At 35.3% G+C, this 13,125-nt stretch overlaps 1 protein-coding gene across 1 annotated transcript in view; it reads right to left on the bottom strand.

The window, feature by feature from the left end:
* Nucleotides 1-8,621, bottom strand: part of LOC140443458 (uncharacterized) — a 223,669-nt gene extending 215,048 nt beyond the window's left edge. The window contains exon 1 of the mRNA XM_072534732.1: nucleotides 8,478-8,621. Within this exon, the coding sequence (XP_072390833.1) occupies nucleotides 8,478-8,524 (47 nt within the window). The 5' untranslated portion in view covers nucleotides 8,525-8,621. The remainder of the gene's footprint in view (nucleotides 1-8,477) is intronic.
* Nucleotides 8,622-13,125: the final 4,504 nt, after the last annotated feature.

The raw sequence follows: 13,125 nt of genomic DNA, 5'->3' as shown, positions 1-13,125 counted from the left end.
ATCCATTTTAAATAAAATTTGTATTAACTTGGCGGTAAAAATTCGATATCTTTTGATCACGGTATTTTATCGATAAAAATTTTAATACGTTTTAAAAGTGAGGCAGCTTTTGTATACAATTTTTGCATTGGTCAATAAAAGTAATAAATTTTATTGAAAATCATAAAAAATGGTAAAAATCGCGCAAAGTATATTTATTAAACACCCTTATAAAAATTGACTTTATTTGGGACAAACTACAAAAATTGCTTACGAAAGCTTCACTCTTCATCTTTAATACACATTTTCATTTTTGTCGTTAGGACACTCCGATCAAAAGCTATCCAATTTTTACCATCGAATTAATACAAATTTTATTTAAAATTGATTTTGCGTGCGTAACTGACATTTAAAACCGCCGTTCGCTTCAAGCGTTGTTTCTGAGAGAACGGTATGTTCTACATAAAAAGTAATAATAATTATTTTGATTAATATTATCTCAGCTACATTTTTATTTGATACTAGGTAACTAGGTAAACTAAGTGTGGTATACTTTTTTGCAACTTTTTTGGAAGTTTAAATTGACATTTTCAGCAAAATTCAGTTTGTTCGTATTATTTTTTTGAGGTTTAGTGGCATTTTCGTCTCTTGTGATTGGAATCGTCAGTAGAAACCGTTGTAATATTTCGTTGAAATGCATTTCCAGACCGAGTTTTTTGTTAGAAGAAATATCCTAAAGAAAAATAAATGATAAAATAACCCAAGAAAGGAGTACAAAGATTATTGTTGGTAAAATTAGAGAAGTAAAAAAAATCTTAAGAAAAATAAAGTTACCTATATTGATAAAATGCAAGAATAAAAATATAATAGATTAATCGAAGACACTGATAATGTCGTATACTAGAAAATTATTATAAGCAATTTGAAATTACTCTTGAAGTTAAAATTGAACATCCATTGGCAAAAGAAAGTACGAATAGAAGAAATTTCACAGAAATGAAAAAAAGATAGTACCTACAGTGGGCAGTACAGTAGACCAGCGCGAAGCTTCATAATATTATGTTTTCTGCATTTTTAAGATTTAAATAATATTTTTAAAATTAAATAAAGTAATTTTATTAGTTATTTATTATTTTATATTTTAAGAAAATTATATTATTGTAACGAAATAGCCCATCTCCGATACGTCATAATTCTTAGAAGGACGAATCTAGAAAACGTAAGAAACGGCATGTCAATAGCGCCCGTCCTTCGGACGGGAGACAATTAGAGGTGGGACAACGCCAGAATGTTCTCGAAAAGTAACTTTATTATATATATGTAACGTTGTTAGGAGTGAGTTGAGTTGATAAGAGAGTACCGAACTGTAAACTTATAAATAAATATATGTATATAAATTCGAACCGCTCGTTTTATTTAATCTCGCTACAGTTGGTGTCCGGTGTGAGATTTGCAAATAAATTCAGCAGTGATTTTTGAAAAAAAACTTTTGAACTTTTGAAAAGTATTATTCGTCGGGAACATCCGCGTAGTTCGGTTGTGATCTTCGTATAAAAGAACATTTAAAAAGTACGTGTGTACCTGACCAAAGATGCTGCTAGTAGAACTTTCAGTAAAACAGTTGCGTGAGCAGCTAGAAGAACGCGATGAAGACTGCAGTGGGTCCAAGAAGATACTCCAAGAACGACTGAAGACTGTGCTTAACAAGAATGGAGAAGACCCAGAGACATTTCAGTTTCAATCAGCAGAAGAAGCAGTTTTAACGAAAATAATTGATGGAAAATTTGAGAATGTCTCGCAAATGATTGAAGAGAGTTCTAGAAAGAATGATGAGAATGTTTCCAAAAGATTCGACGAGACTTCACAAATTATTAAAGAAGTAGCTAGACAAAACGACGAGAAATTCGAAAATATGTCTAGAAGATTCGACGAAGTATGTAATGAAAACAATGAGAAATTTGAAGAAGTCTCAAGAACATTCGATAAAGTAGAAGAGAAGATCAAAGAATTAGAGACCATGATAACTAACACAAAAGCGCTACCACCAGTTAATACAATAGCCTTAGATCCGGTAGTGAAAGAAGAATCACCTAGAGACGAAACGACACATAATATGAGATTCAAATTGCCACCATTTGATGGAAAGTCTTCTTGGTCCATATACCTTAGACAATTTGAAGCTATTGCGACAGCCAATCATTGGACAGAACAAGAAAAAGCTGTTTCCTTGACTGCTGCTTTACGAGGTGATGCTGCAGATATCCTAAGATCGATTCCTAAGGGTCAAGAAAAATGTTACCAGACCTTGTTTACCCGACTAGACAAACGTTATGGAGATGCCCATCTACAACAAGTCTACAAGGCGCAACTAAGAAGTAGAATTCAACGAGCAAGTGAAAATTTGCAAGAGTTTGAAGCAGATGTTGCTCGTATAGTGCGGTTGGCTTATCCGGAGGTACCAGACAACATTTTAGAAGAGATTGCTGTAGATACTTTCGTCAATGGGATAAAAGAAAGTGAATTACAGAAAGCTTTACGACTAGCAAGACCGAAAGTTCTAGATGAAGCGCTCGCTATTGCCTTGGAACATGAAACAGCTAGTCAAACTTCACGGAGTCATCGAGTAAGAACCATTGAAGAAGGCGACGAACCAAACGATGAACGTTTGGAAGAAATGGTACGAAAAGTAGTTCGTGCCACGATGCCGAAGAGACGCGAGCCCAGATGTTGGAATTGCGGTGACGTAGGTCATATTCGCCGTAATTGCAAGAAAATGATACAACAGTCGGAAAACTAGAACGGGTCGACAACAAGGGGCAACTGCCGACCTCGAGAAACACAGCCCCCATAGTAACTGTGAACATTACGTCCTCAGGTGGAATTCATAGCTTGTACATAGAGGGTCGTATCAATAATAAATGTAGATCGTTTTTGGTAGATACAGGTGCAACGAGAACTATTGCACGGCCAGAAGTAATACGAGACCATCTTAAATTATTGCCTGCAACAGTAAAGCTTAGAACAGCAACTGGTGAGATAATTAATACATATGGCGAGGCTAATATGTCAGTATCCATTGGCCAGACCACAGTGAAACATACAGTATTAATTGCAGAGATCTCCGATGAGTTCATATTGGGGATGGATTTACTAAGGAAAGTTGGGGCTGTATTGAATGTCAAAGATGGAGTTCTCGAGATCAGTGGTGAAGAGTTGCCGTTTCATGAAGACAAAGAAGATGTTATCAGCTTAATAACTACTTGTGACGTAACAATACCCGGTAATAGTGAGAAAATTTTGATGACCAGACCTGATGGTTACTGCCGAGAGGGAAGTTTAAGGATGGTCGAAGATGAGAATAATGCCGAGTTCCTAACAGCAAAAGCTTTGGTGAGAATTCGAGATGTCGTTCCTGTAAGAGTTATGAATTTAAAGGGAACTGCTATTAAGTTAAGTAAAAGAACTTTGATTGGACAGTGTGTTCCCGTGGCTTCGATTTGTTCCATGAATACTAATGAGAAACCGTCGAAATCTAAGTATCCAAAGGAGCTTGTTGAGACGATGATTAAAACGTGCCAAGATCTTGATGATGAACGAACTAAAAAAGTGAAGTCTATGCTGATAGAATTTCAAGATGTTTTTGCCATGGATAAGAAGGATAATGGCAAAACAAGCATAGTAAAGCATAAAATTAATACCGGAGACGCTCAGCCAATCAGACAACAACCTAGACGACTTCCATTTGCGAAAAGAGATGAAGCCGAAGACATCATCAAAGATATGAACAAACAAGGGGTAATTGAACCATCAAACAGTCCATGGACATCACCAGTAGTCCTAGTAAAAAAGAAAGATGGTTCAACACGTTTTTGTATTGACTACCGACAGCTCAATGCAGTAACTAAAAAAGATAGTTATCCTTTGCCCAGAATAGACGATACTTTGGATACACTTTCTGGTTCTCGTTGGTTCTCCACACTCGATCTGAAAAGTGGATATTGGCAAGTAGACATGGAGCCAGCCGATCGTGAAAAAACCGCATTCTCGATAGGATCAGGGCTTTGGCAGTTTACAGTTATGCCCTTTGGTTTATGTAATGCCCCGGCCACATTTGAAAGATTAATGGATGCAGTTTTAAGAGGTCTAACATGGAAAACATGCCTGGTTTATTTGGATGATGTAATTGTAGTTGGAAGATCCTTCGATGAACATGCCAATAACCTAACAGAAGTCTTCCAACGATTGCGGGCAGCGAATCTGAAGTTGAGTCCGAAGAAATGTCACTTGTTTCGACGAGAAGTGAAGTACTTGGGACATATTGTAGCAGGTAATGGTGTAACAGCTGATCCTGAAAAACTTGCAGCAATTAAGGATTGGCCAGTACCAAGAGATAAACACGAAATTAGAAGTTTTCTTGGCCTATGTACATATTACCGACGTTTTGTCAAAGGATTTGCCAACATCTCCAAGCCATTAACAAAGTTGACAGAAGAAGGCAAAGAATATACATGGAGCGAAGAGTGTCAAAGAGCTTTCGAACACTTACAAATGGCTCTGATCAGCGCACCGATTTTAAGCTACCCTAGACAGGCAGGAAAATTTGTGTTGGACACAGATGCAAGCAACAGTGCAATAGGAGCTGTTCTTTCCCAAATCCAAGATGGGCAGGAGAAGGTCATCGCTTACTTTAGCAAAGTCTTGTCAAAACCAGAAAGAAACTATTGCGTTACCAGGAGAGAATTGCTAGGCGTAGTGAAGGCTTGTGAGCATTTCCATAAATACTTGTATGGCAGAAAGTTTCTTCTTCGCACGGATCACGCTGCTCTAAAATGGCTCCTACAATTTCGTAATCCAGAGGGCCAGATGGCAAGATGGTTAGAACGATTACAAGAATATGATTACGAGATCGAACACAGGGCTGGCAGAGTTCATTCAAATGCTGATGCCCTTTCGAGACGGCCGTGCAGTGCAAATTGTAATCACTGTCTTAAATTAGAAGAACGACTTTGCCCCGTGAGACGAACCACCGTCATTAATGATCAATGGCAGCCTCAACAGCTACAAGACGCTCAAGCAGATGATCCATGTATAAAAAGAGTATTGGATTGGATGCGTCGAAGTGAAAGACCTTCTTGGCAAGACATTAGTGCATGTAGTCCAGAAGTCAAGTGTTACTGGAGCCAATGGAATTGCCTAATGCTGAAAGATGATCTTCTGTATAGAACCTTTGAGAACGATGATGGTACAGATACTAAGCTTCAGTTGATTGTACCTAAAAGTAAAGTGTCAGAAGTTTTGCGTCAGTTGCATGACGGTGCATCAGGTGGACACTTTGGTATCACGAAGACTCTGCAAAAGGTTCGAGAACGGTTCTATTGGGTGAACTGTAAAGATGATGTAAGAAGATGGTGCCGGAAATGTGAACTGTGTGCAACCAGTAATGGTCCAGCTGGTAAAAAGAGGGCACACATGAGACAGTACAATGTTGGTAGTCCTGTGGAAAGAGTAGCAATCGACATTGCAGGTCCACTTCCAGAGACAAATGATGGAAATAAATATATCCTGGTAGTCATGGATTATTTTACGAAATGGACTGAGGCTTATGCGATACCAAATCAAGAAGCTGCTACCGTTGCAGAGGTACTTGTTAAAGAATTCTTTAGCCGATTTGGTGTTCCCTTGGAGATCCACTCCGACCAAGGGCGAAACTTCGAGTCAACTCTTTTCCAAAACGTTTGTAAATTGATTGGTGTCAATAAGACCAGAACGACACCCCTGCATCCTCAATCAGATGGAATGGTCGAGAGAATGAACCGAACAATGGGTAAACACCTATCCAAGGTTGTATCAGAACATCAAAGAGATTGGGACCAGCATATTCATTTATTCCTAATGGCCTACCGCTCGGCCGTGAATGAAACTACAGGCCAGACTCCAACCTGCCTGATGTTAGGTCGTGAAGTTCGTTTACCCTGCGACCTAGAGTTTGGCTGCAGACCTTCCGAAGAACATGTTGCCAGCGAAGATTATGTCGACCGCCTGAAGTTAAGAATGAACAACATTCATGAACTTGCCCGACAACACATCCAGATAGCCAGTGACAGAATGAAAGATCAATATGATTCTCGATGCAAGAGTGAAAGCTATGAAGTAGGTGATCTTGTTTGGCTTTATAATCCACAACGTCGTCGAGGCTTGTCTCCCAAACTACAAAGACAATGGGAAGGTCCGTATGAAATTAAAAAGAAAATAAATGACGTAATATACCGAATTAAGAAGTTGCCGAAAAGTAAACCAAAAGTAGTTCACATAAATCGTCTTGCACCATATGCTGGCTCAAATGAAACAGAAGAAGCACGAACCCTTCAACATGAGATCAAAGATGACCGGCGACCAAGTTTTAATGAGTTTATGTCAAATTACGCAGAGAGAAAGAGTGCTAGATTCGGCGTGACCACAGAAGTTCAGCAGGATCTTTTTAGTGTTCCGCATAACGTCTCTCTAGCCCACTGTGTTGCTCAAGATCTTGAGATGACTAAAGGAATCTCATCCGTATTTTATAAGAAATTCGGTCGTTTGGACGAGTTAAAAAAACAGCAGCCTAAAGTTGGAAGAGTAATGAGATTAGAAGATGGTTCTCGATCTTTGCTGTATATGGTGACCAGGAAGTCGTATACAGACAGGGCAAGCTACGAGGACATATGGCGTGCTCTAACTAATTTGAAGAAAATTGTGTGCAATTACGACATCAAGAATTTGGCCTTACCCAAGATAGGCCATGCACTAGATAATCTGGACTGGAAGATTGTCAGAAGCATGCTTGAAGTGATCTTCCGAGAAACCGGTGTAAGAATTACTGTGTGTTGCATTAACCCGATGAAATCGTATCCTTCAAAGTCAGTAGACTGTTATTTCTTTCTAAAGGGTTCATGCAGAGCTGGAGAGTCCTGTAGATTCCGCCATCCTGTGCCTACATATAGAGTTGCTGATCGGGACGATCAGATTTAAGAGGGGAGCAGTGTAACGAAATAGCCCATCTCCGATACGTCATAATTCTTAGAAGGACGAATCTAGAAAACGTAAGAAACGGCATGTCAATAGCGCCCGTCCTTCGGACGGGAGACAATTAGAGGTGGGACAACGCCAGAATGTTCTCGAAAAGTAACTTTATTATATATATGTAACGTTGTTAGGAGTGAGTTGAGTTGATAAGAGAGTACCGAACTGTAAACTTATAAATAAATATATGTATATAAATTCGAACCGCTCGTTTTATTTAATCTCGCTACATTATATTAAAATTATTTAATAAATTATTATGTTTGCTCCTAATGCCACCTGTTAACGTATTAACAAAGCACACGTTGTTTACCTCTGACAGACTTTATATTGATTGACTGATTAATTATAAAATATAAATAAATACCTTTGATAGTAAATTTAATTATTATGCCTATAAACTAAATAAAATGTTTAAAAATAATAATTGTATTTATATGAAATTTTAAAAATCGTTACGAACCGAATGTTTTATTGACAAATATTCTTTAAATTTTTTACTTCTCATTGAATGTCTCTATTTTGTTAGTTACTTTTCAAGCAGTTTTTAATTTAAACCTACTTAGAATAAATATATGATGACTAAAAACAAATTTATCGAGAGTAGTGAATCGATGTGAAGAATCTTGACGCTACCCGTGACGCCTTCTTGTGGCGCCAGTTCCGTGACGCTTGCCTTAGCATTTTACTATGGAGAAAAAAGTAATACAACGCCAGTATAGAAGCCTCGTTGAAAAAAGTATTAAAAGACAAAAGAAAATTCTGTCAATGTGAATGTTAAAGTAATCGTTGACTATCTTTAAAAATAGGTAAGAAATGTTCTTATTAAAATGTGCTGAAACGATATAATTTAAACATCCTTTTGTCACAGGTCAAAAAATGCACATACATTTGTCAAAATGGTACATCAAGCTAATCTTTAAATTGGTGCAAAAGGGATACCTAATACTGAATAATACGAAAATAATTTATTAAGTCCTATAGATAATAAATAATAGGTAAATAAAAAATGTACTTGCGTTGATTCTCTAAGAGCCATCAGAATCAGGGACCATTTAACCTACTAGAGAATTAAAAGATGACACAAGAAAAATGTAATATAGAAATCATCAATTTAATAAAAACTTTGAAGTTTTATATAAATAAAAATAAGGGTCTTATGAAACAGAAACATCATTCTTAGTGACCAAATGTAAACAAATAAGACTTAAATATTGAAATTATTCAGTTGAGGAATATGTATTGACTAACACAACTTGCCTGAGTTTTTGTTTTTAAGTTTTGTTGCAAATTTAAAACGATTATATCAGTGGTCCAATAAAATGAATGATGAGAATTAATGAATAAATACATTTCGTATAATAATTCTAGCCAAGCAGACATTAGATATAATTTTACATACATTTTTCACTAAAAAAATTATGTAAAGATGTACTTACTGTCTTCTTCTCCGTCCCTTAAAATCTTCCTTTTCGTCAACAGCCATCCACCCACTGTCCTCAAATAAACACTATTAGAGTTGTGGTGATAGAGAAACACGTGCCAAACTATAATTATGTTCCACCAAAGGTGCGTGACTGCACTCTGCTTGAAAACAATCCGACTGAAAACAGTGAAAACTGAATTTTCGATTATACTGACACACATTTGCGCAAAACGAGAACCTTGAACCGTTAAACCCTTGAACACATGAGGGTAAGAGTGACCCATTTATTTCGCTCACTAATTGAATAGGGTTATTGCTAAAATAGTGTTTCGGAGATGGAGATATAGATTAAAGAAAGGATATCAAGGTTAAACGTCCGTAAAATTTGTTGTGGGAGTTACCGTGTCGAAAACTTATTTACCTACTTATAAAAGTAGGGGAAAACTGTGCAATTTCGCAGATTTAATAGATAGATACAAAATGATTTAGGTATCTAAAACGTATATGCGTGGTCGTACCGAAGAATATTAAAAATCGAAAGATAGATGGGATTTGATCAACAAAAGTTGAATGATTTAGTACGAGATTAAAATCTATATAAATAAAGCTTCAGAGCTCTTAGTATCAAGATTGCTTGAGAGAAACTGCCGTGTTTTAATGAAAGAGTTGGAAATTTCAGTCTATAATGCCACTGAATGGCGACTGTTTATCGATAGCTCAAAGTGAAGCTTGAAGTGTTTTCTGCTTTACATTTGTATCGATTTTTAAATGATCTGCTTCCTCCTTGGACAGCAACGTGGATATAAAAAATATCCCTGCTTTTTGTGTATGTGAGATAACAGAGCGCGTAAGAAACATTGGGTACAGTTGATTATTGTTAGAGCATCAAGTGAGAATATCTTCAGATTCAACACTCCAGAAAAAGTTTTTTTGTTTTTTGTTTTACTTAATACGTCATTAAAGTTCGCTACGAAACAATTATTTGTATAAACAAGATTTAATTTGCAGTAAATTCTATTAAAAACAGTATGTTTGGTAAGTTTTTACTTTATTTTCTTTTATATGCACTATTTGCAAGACATTTGGAGTATCCTGTATCTTAAAAAGTTGGCGTAATGGACAAAATCTACGATTATTTTTAGATTCAGACGTCAAAAGTTAGTTGAAAACAGGTCACAGATTTAAGGCAACGAAACTGTTGTTCCTTTGTGTAATTTTTGTGACCAAAAAACTAGTAACAGGAAGGAACCCATTGGAAAAGAAAGAACACATAATAAAAATAAAAGGAAAAATAATTTACGGTTGATTTGAGGTCGGGAATTGGACGGAGGTAAGTTTTTAAAAACTATCAAAATAAACCGCCTAAGATGGGTGGGCCACGTTATGAGGATGAATGAAAGTAATCCTTCTAAAATAGAAAGAACGTGGCGACCTTAACTCAGGTATCTGGACGATGTGCAGGATGATTTAAGGGAGATTGCAGTAAGGAGATTTGGAAGATAGACATTCGACAGGGAAGGATGGAAGAATGTTTTGAAGAAGGCCAGAGCTCACAAAGGATTGTATAGCCAACTGATGATGGGGAGTTTTTAAGAGTTAAACGGTTTAAAAAGATTACAACAGAAGTTGCGGTGGAAGCAATCGTGATAAGAACAGAATGAGCATACGACACGTGGCCTCAAATGATATCCTTGGGGCATCCTATTAACAATTACCCTGTTATTGCATGCGGGGTTATGCAAAAATTGATAAATATTCTTCTAGCTACTTGTGAGAACTACCAACAATATTAGAAGAAATACAAATAAGCTATCAAAGATAAAAAGGAATATTGTAGGTATCAGTGAAAGGACAAGGGAAAAAAATCTAACCACACTCCAATGAGGCCACTTGTGGTATTATAAAGAAAAAGAAGAATCATCTATCGCAGGAACAACAAAACCTTATCGATAAATCAAGTCTTAACAAGAGTAGTCGACTTAAATATAAAATTAAGCTCCAAGCGCATTTTAAAGATAATACAGGATTACGTTTCCTATTTGGAACATATAATGAGAGGTATAAGTATAAGGTTTTGAGATTGATTTTAATGGTCAAGTGCCAGATATAAAAGTTTGGTGTGGGATTCAAAATGCAGGAAAAATTTTTACGACGGTCAGAGATAGACAGTCAACTTGAAGAAAATGAATAAAAACGTTTGAGTGGACCTTTGAGGGTGGAAACGGTGTATTTAGTATTTCAAATTGTATTTCTTTGTAAAATTAAATTAGGCCCTTTCTCATTACGAATTATTAGTCCCAAATTTCCTAGTAAGTTATCTTCTTTGCCTTTGATGACTTTCGCAGTAAAGTCTTCTTTTGTCTATTCCTTTTTACGTAAACATTTTCTGTCTGTTTTTCAATGTGCCCCCAGAAAATTGTACTTCCATCGTTTTTGTGATCTTCTTACTGATCGTCCTCATATCGGGGAACCATCTCTCGACCCTATTTTTTACTATTCTTCTTATATGATCGTTCCATTCTACTCTTTCTTAGTCAACCCTTTATCCTATCAATTCTCCTTAGAGTTTTAATCTATGCTGTTTCTAGCATATTATTTTTGTTGCCTGCGGCTCTGTTTGTTCTATTTACTTGATCTTCCACTTCTGTTTCGAGTTTCCCGAAGCTAGGCAGTGTGATACTCAGATATTTAAACTCCATCACTTGTTTTATTATTTGTACCTCCAGCTCCAATTAACATCTTTGTAGATTTTAGTTAGTTTCCTTCTGAATATGTCTCGTTTTTATTAGTTCTTTCATCTCTTTGTCTTTGATTTTCTTGTCCTCTGATCATTGTCCATATTTCTCTTTGTGTTTCATTTGTTTTGAGAGAAGCTCCCACAGCATTTCGTTTATATTTTTCTGACCAAAGTATTTGTTTGTGTAAGCTAGTTTGTGGCAGCGAATGTGTTAATATTTCATTCTCACTAATATCTGATATTCTTTTTCTGTATAAGTATTCCATGGATTCCGTATTTAGTCCTTCGACTCTGATTTTTGTTTGTGTTAGTGCCGCTCTCTTGAGTATGCTATATTTGTTGATGATTCTTATTTTACATCGTATTAGGATATGGTCGCTACCTACATCTGCGGAGTTGAGACATGTTACGATGATTAATTTTGATGGATCTATACCTCTGTTGATTATAACATCATCTATCATGGTTTTTGGCCACAGGTGTTATTCAATATATATTTGTGTTGGTCTTTATGGTCAAAAAATATATTGTTCATTCTATGTTAGTTCGTTATTCGTACAGAAATTTATCATCAGTTGCCTATTTTCGTTTTGAACATTCTTGTTATGTTTTTCTTGATTCCGGGTAACATTTGGTTGCCCATTCAAGCATTAAAATCCCCCAGTATTATTATCTTCCCTCTGACCTGCATAAAATGTTTCCCTTATTGTTTGAGGCTTCTTATTTTCTGAGCTGTATACTTCGATGATGTTTAGGTCTTCCTTTTCCATTCTTATCTTTGTTGTTATAATCCTTAGCAGTAAATTCCCAAGTGCAAATTAACATTTGCTTGTAATTAAATAATCTACTACTTTTTTACTTATTGAGTTGATTATCCCACTGTTTAAAAAATTGTTTAACAGTTAAACTTTCAATTTAAGCGTATTCTCTACGTGCATCTTTATGCTTTTTTGCATACACCTACATGAATATTAAAATGTCCTTCATTAGTATATGTCATGAATTAATGGGTACAACTATATTTCTGTAAATCAATAGGAAAACAAAAGAAAAAACTAGATGTCACAAATTGATATTTATTTCAAGTTAACAATACAAACTTGTAAATATCAGTTAGGTATCACATTTCGACATATCAATACCAATATAAATATTTGTCTTGAATGTCCCTTGTTTAAAAAAAATATAGATATAAAGTTCCTCATTTCATTTTGTATTGGAATATCAGAATTATATTAATGTAATTTTACTAAACAACTGTGATAACCTAGAAAGAAACACAAACGGGTGCAAAATGTTTAAAAGTTTATATATTGAAATAAATATATTCTTTTAATTAGACATTTTATTATAATAATGATGCATGAGTCAAAGTCAATAGGATAGATGTATTGTTAATCAAAAAAAATGTTACATCTGTCCTATTCTATGCAATATTAAAAGGAAATTATAAAACAACTTTGAGTTAATTGTTTTTTAACAGATATGATCTGATAAAAATATTAAGTTTGGCACCTCTTGTTGTAAACAGAATCATGATTTGTTGGAACTTTGTATCAACATTTAGTACTATTGTTGCCATATTGGAATGTATGCTTTACAAAAAAAATATGTCTACAAAATCATCTCTCGTCTCAATTTCTCATTTGAAATAGTAACGGTATTAAAATATTTTTTTCAGTTATAGCAAAAGCTTCTGCTGGATTAATGTAATGACGGATATAAAGAATAGAAATGTTGTGTCAAATCGCATCAGTGGAATATTAATGATGTAAAACAAAAGGATTTTGAGAATACATTGAAAGAAAAAAGTGACTGAAAAGGTAGTAAAAACTAAAATTTAAAAATTATATTTTAAAAATGATTCTCAATTTGAATGATAAAAGATTAAGAAATAAAGAATGTATTTTACAATTCATTGTTT

The sequence above is a fragment of the Diabrotica undecimpunctata genome, chromosome 6 (assembly GCF_040954645.1).
Source record: "Diabrotica undecimpunctata isolate CICGRU chromosome 6, icDiaUnde3, whole genome shotgun sequence".
In the NCBI taxonomy this organism is placed as follows: domain Eukaryota; kingdom Metazoa; phylum Arthropoda; class Insecta; order Coleoptera; family Chrysomelidae; genus Diabrotica; species Diabrotica undecimpunctata.
This window is presented reverse-complemented; position numbering and strand designations above follow the sequence as displayed.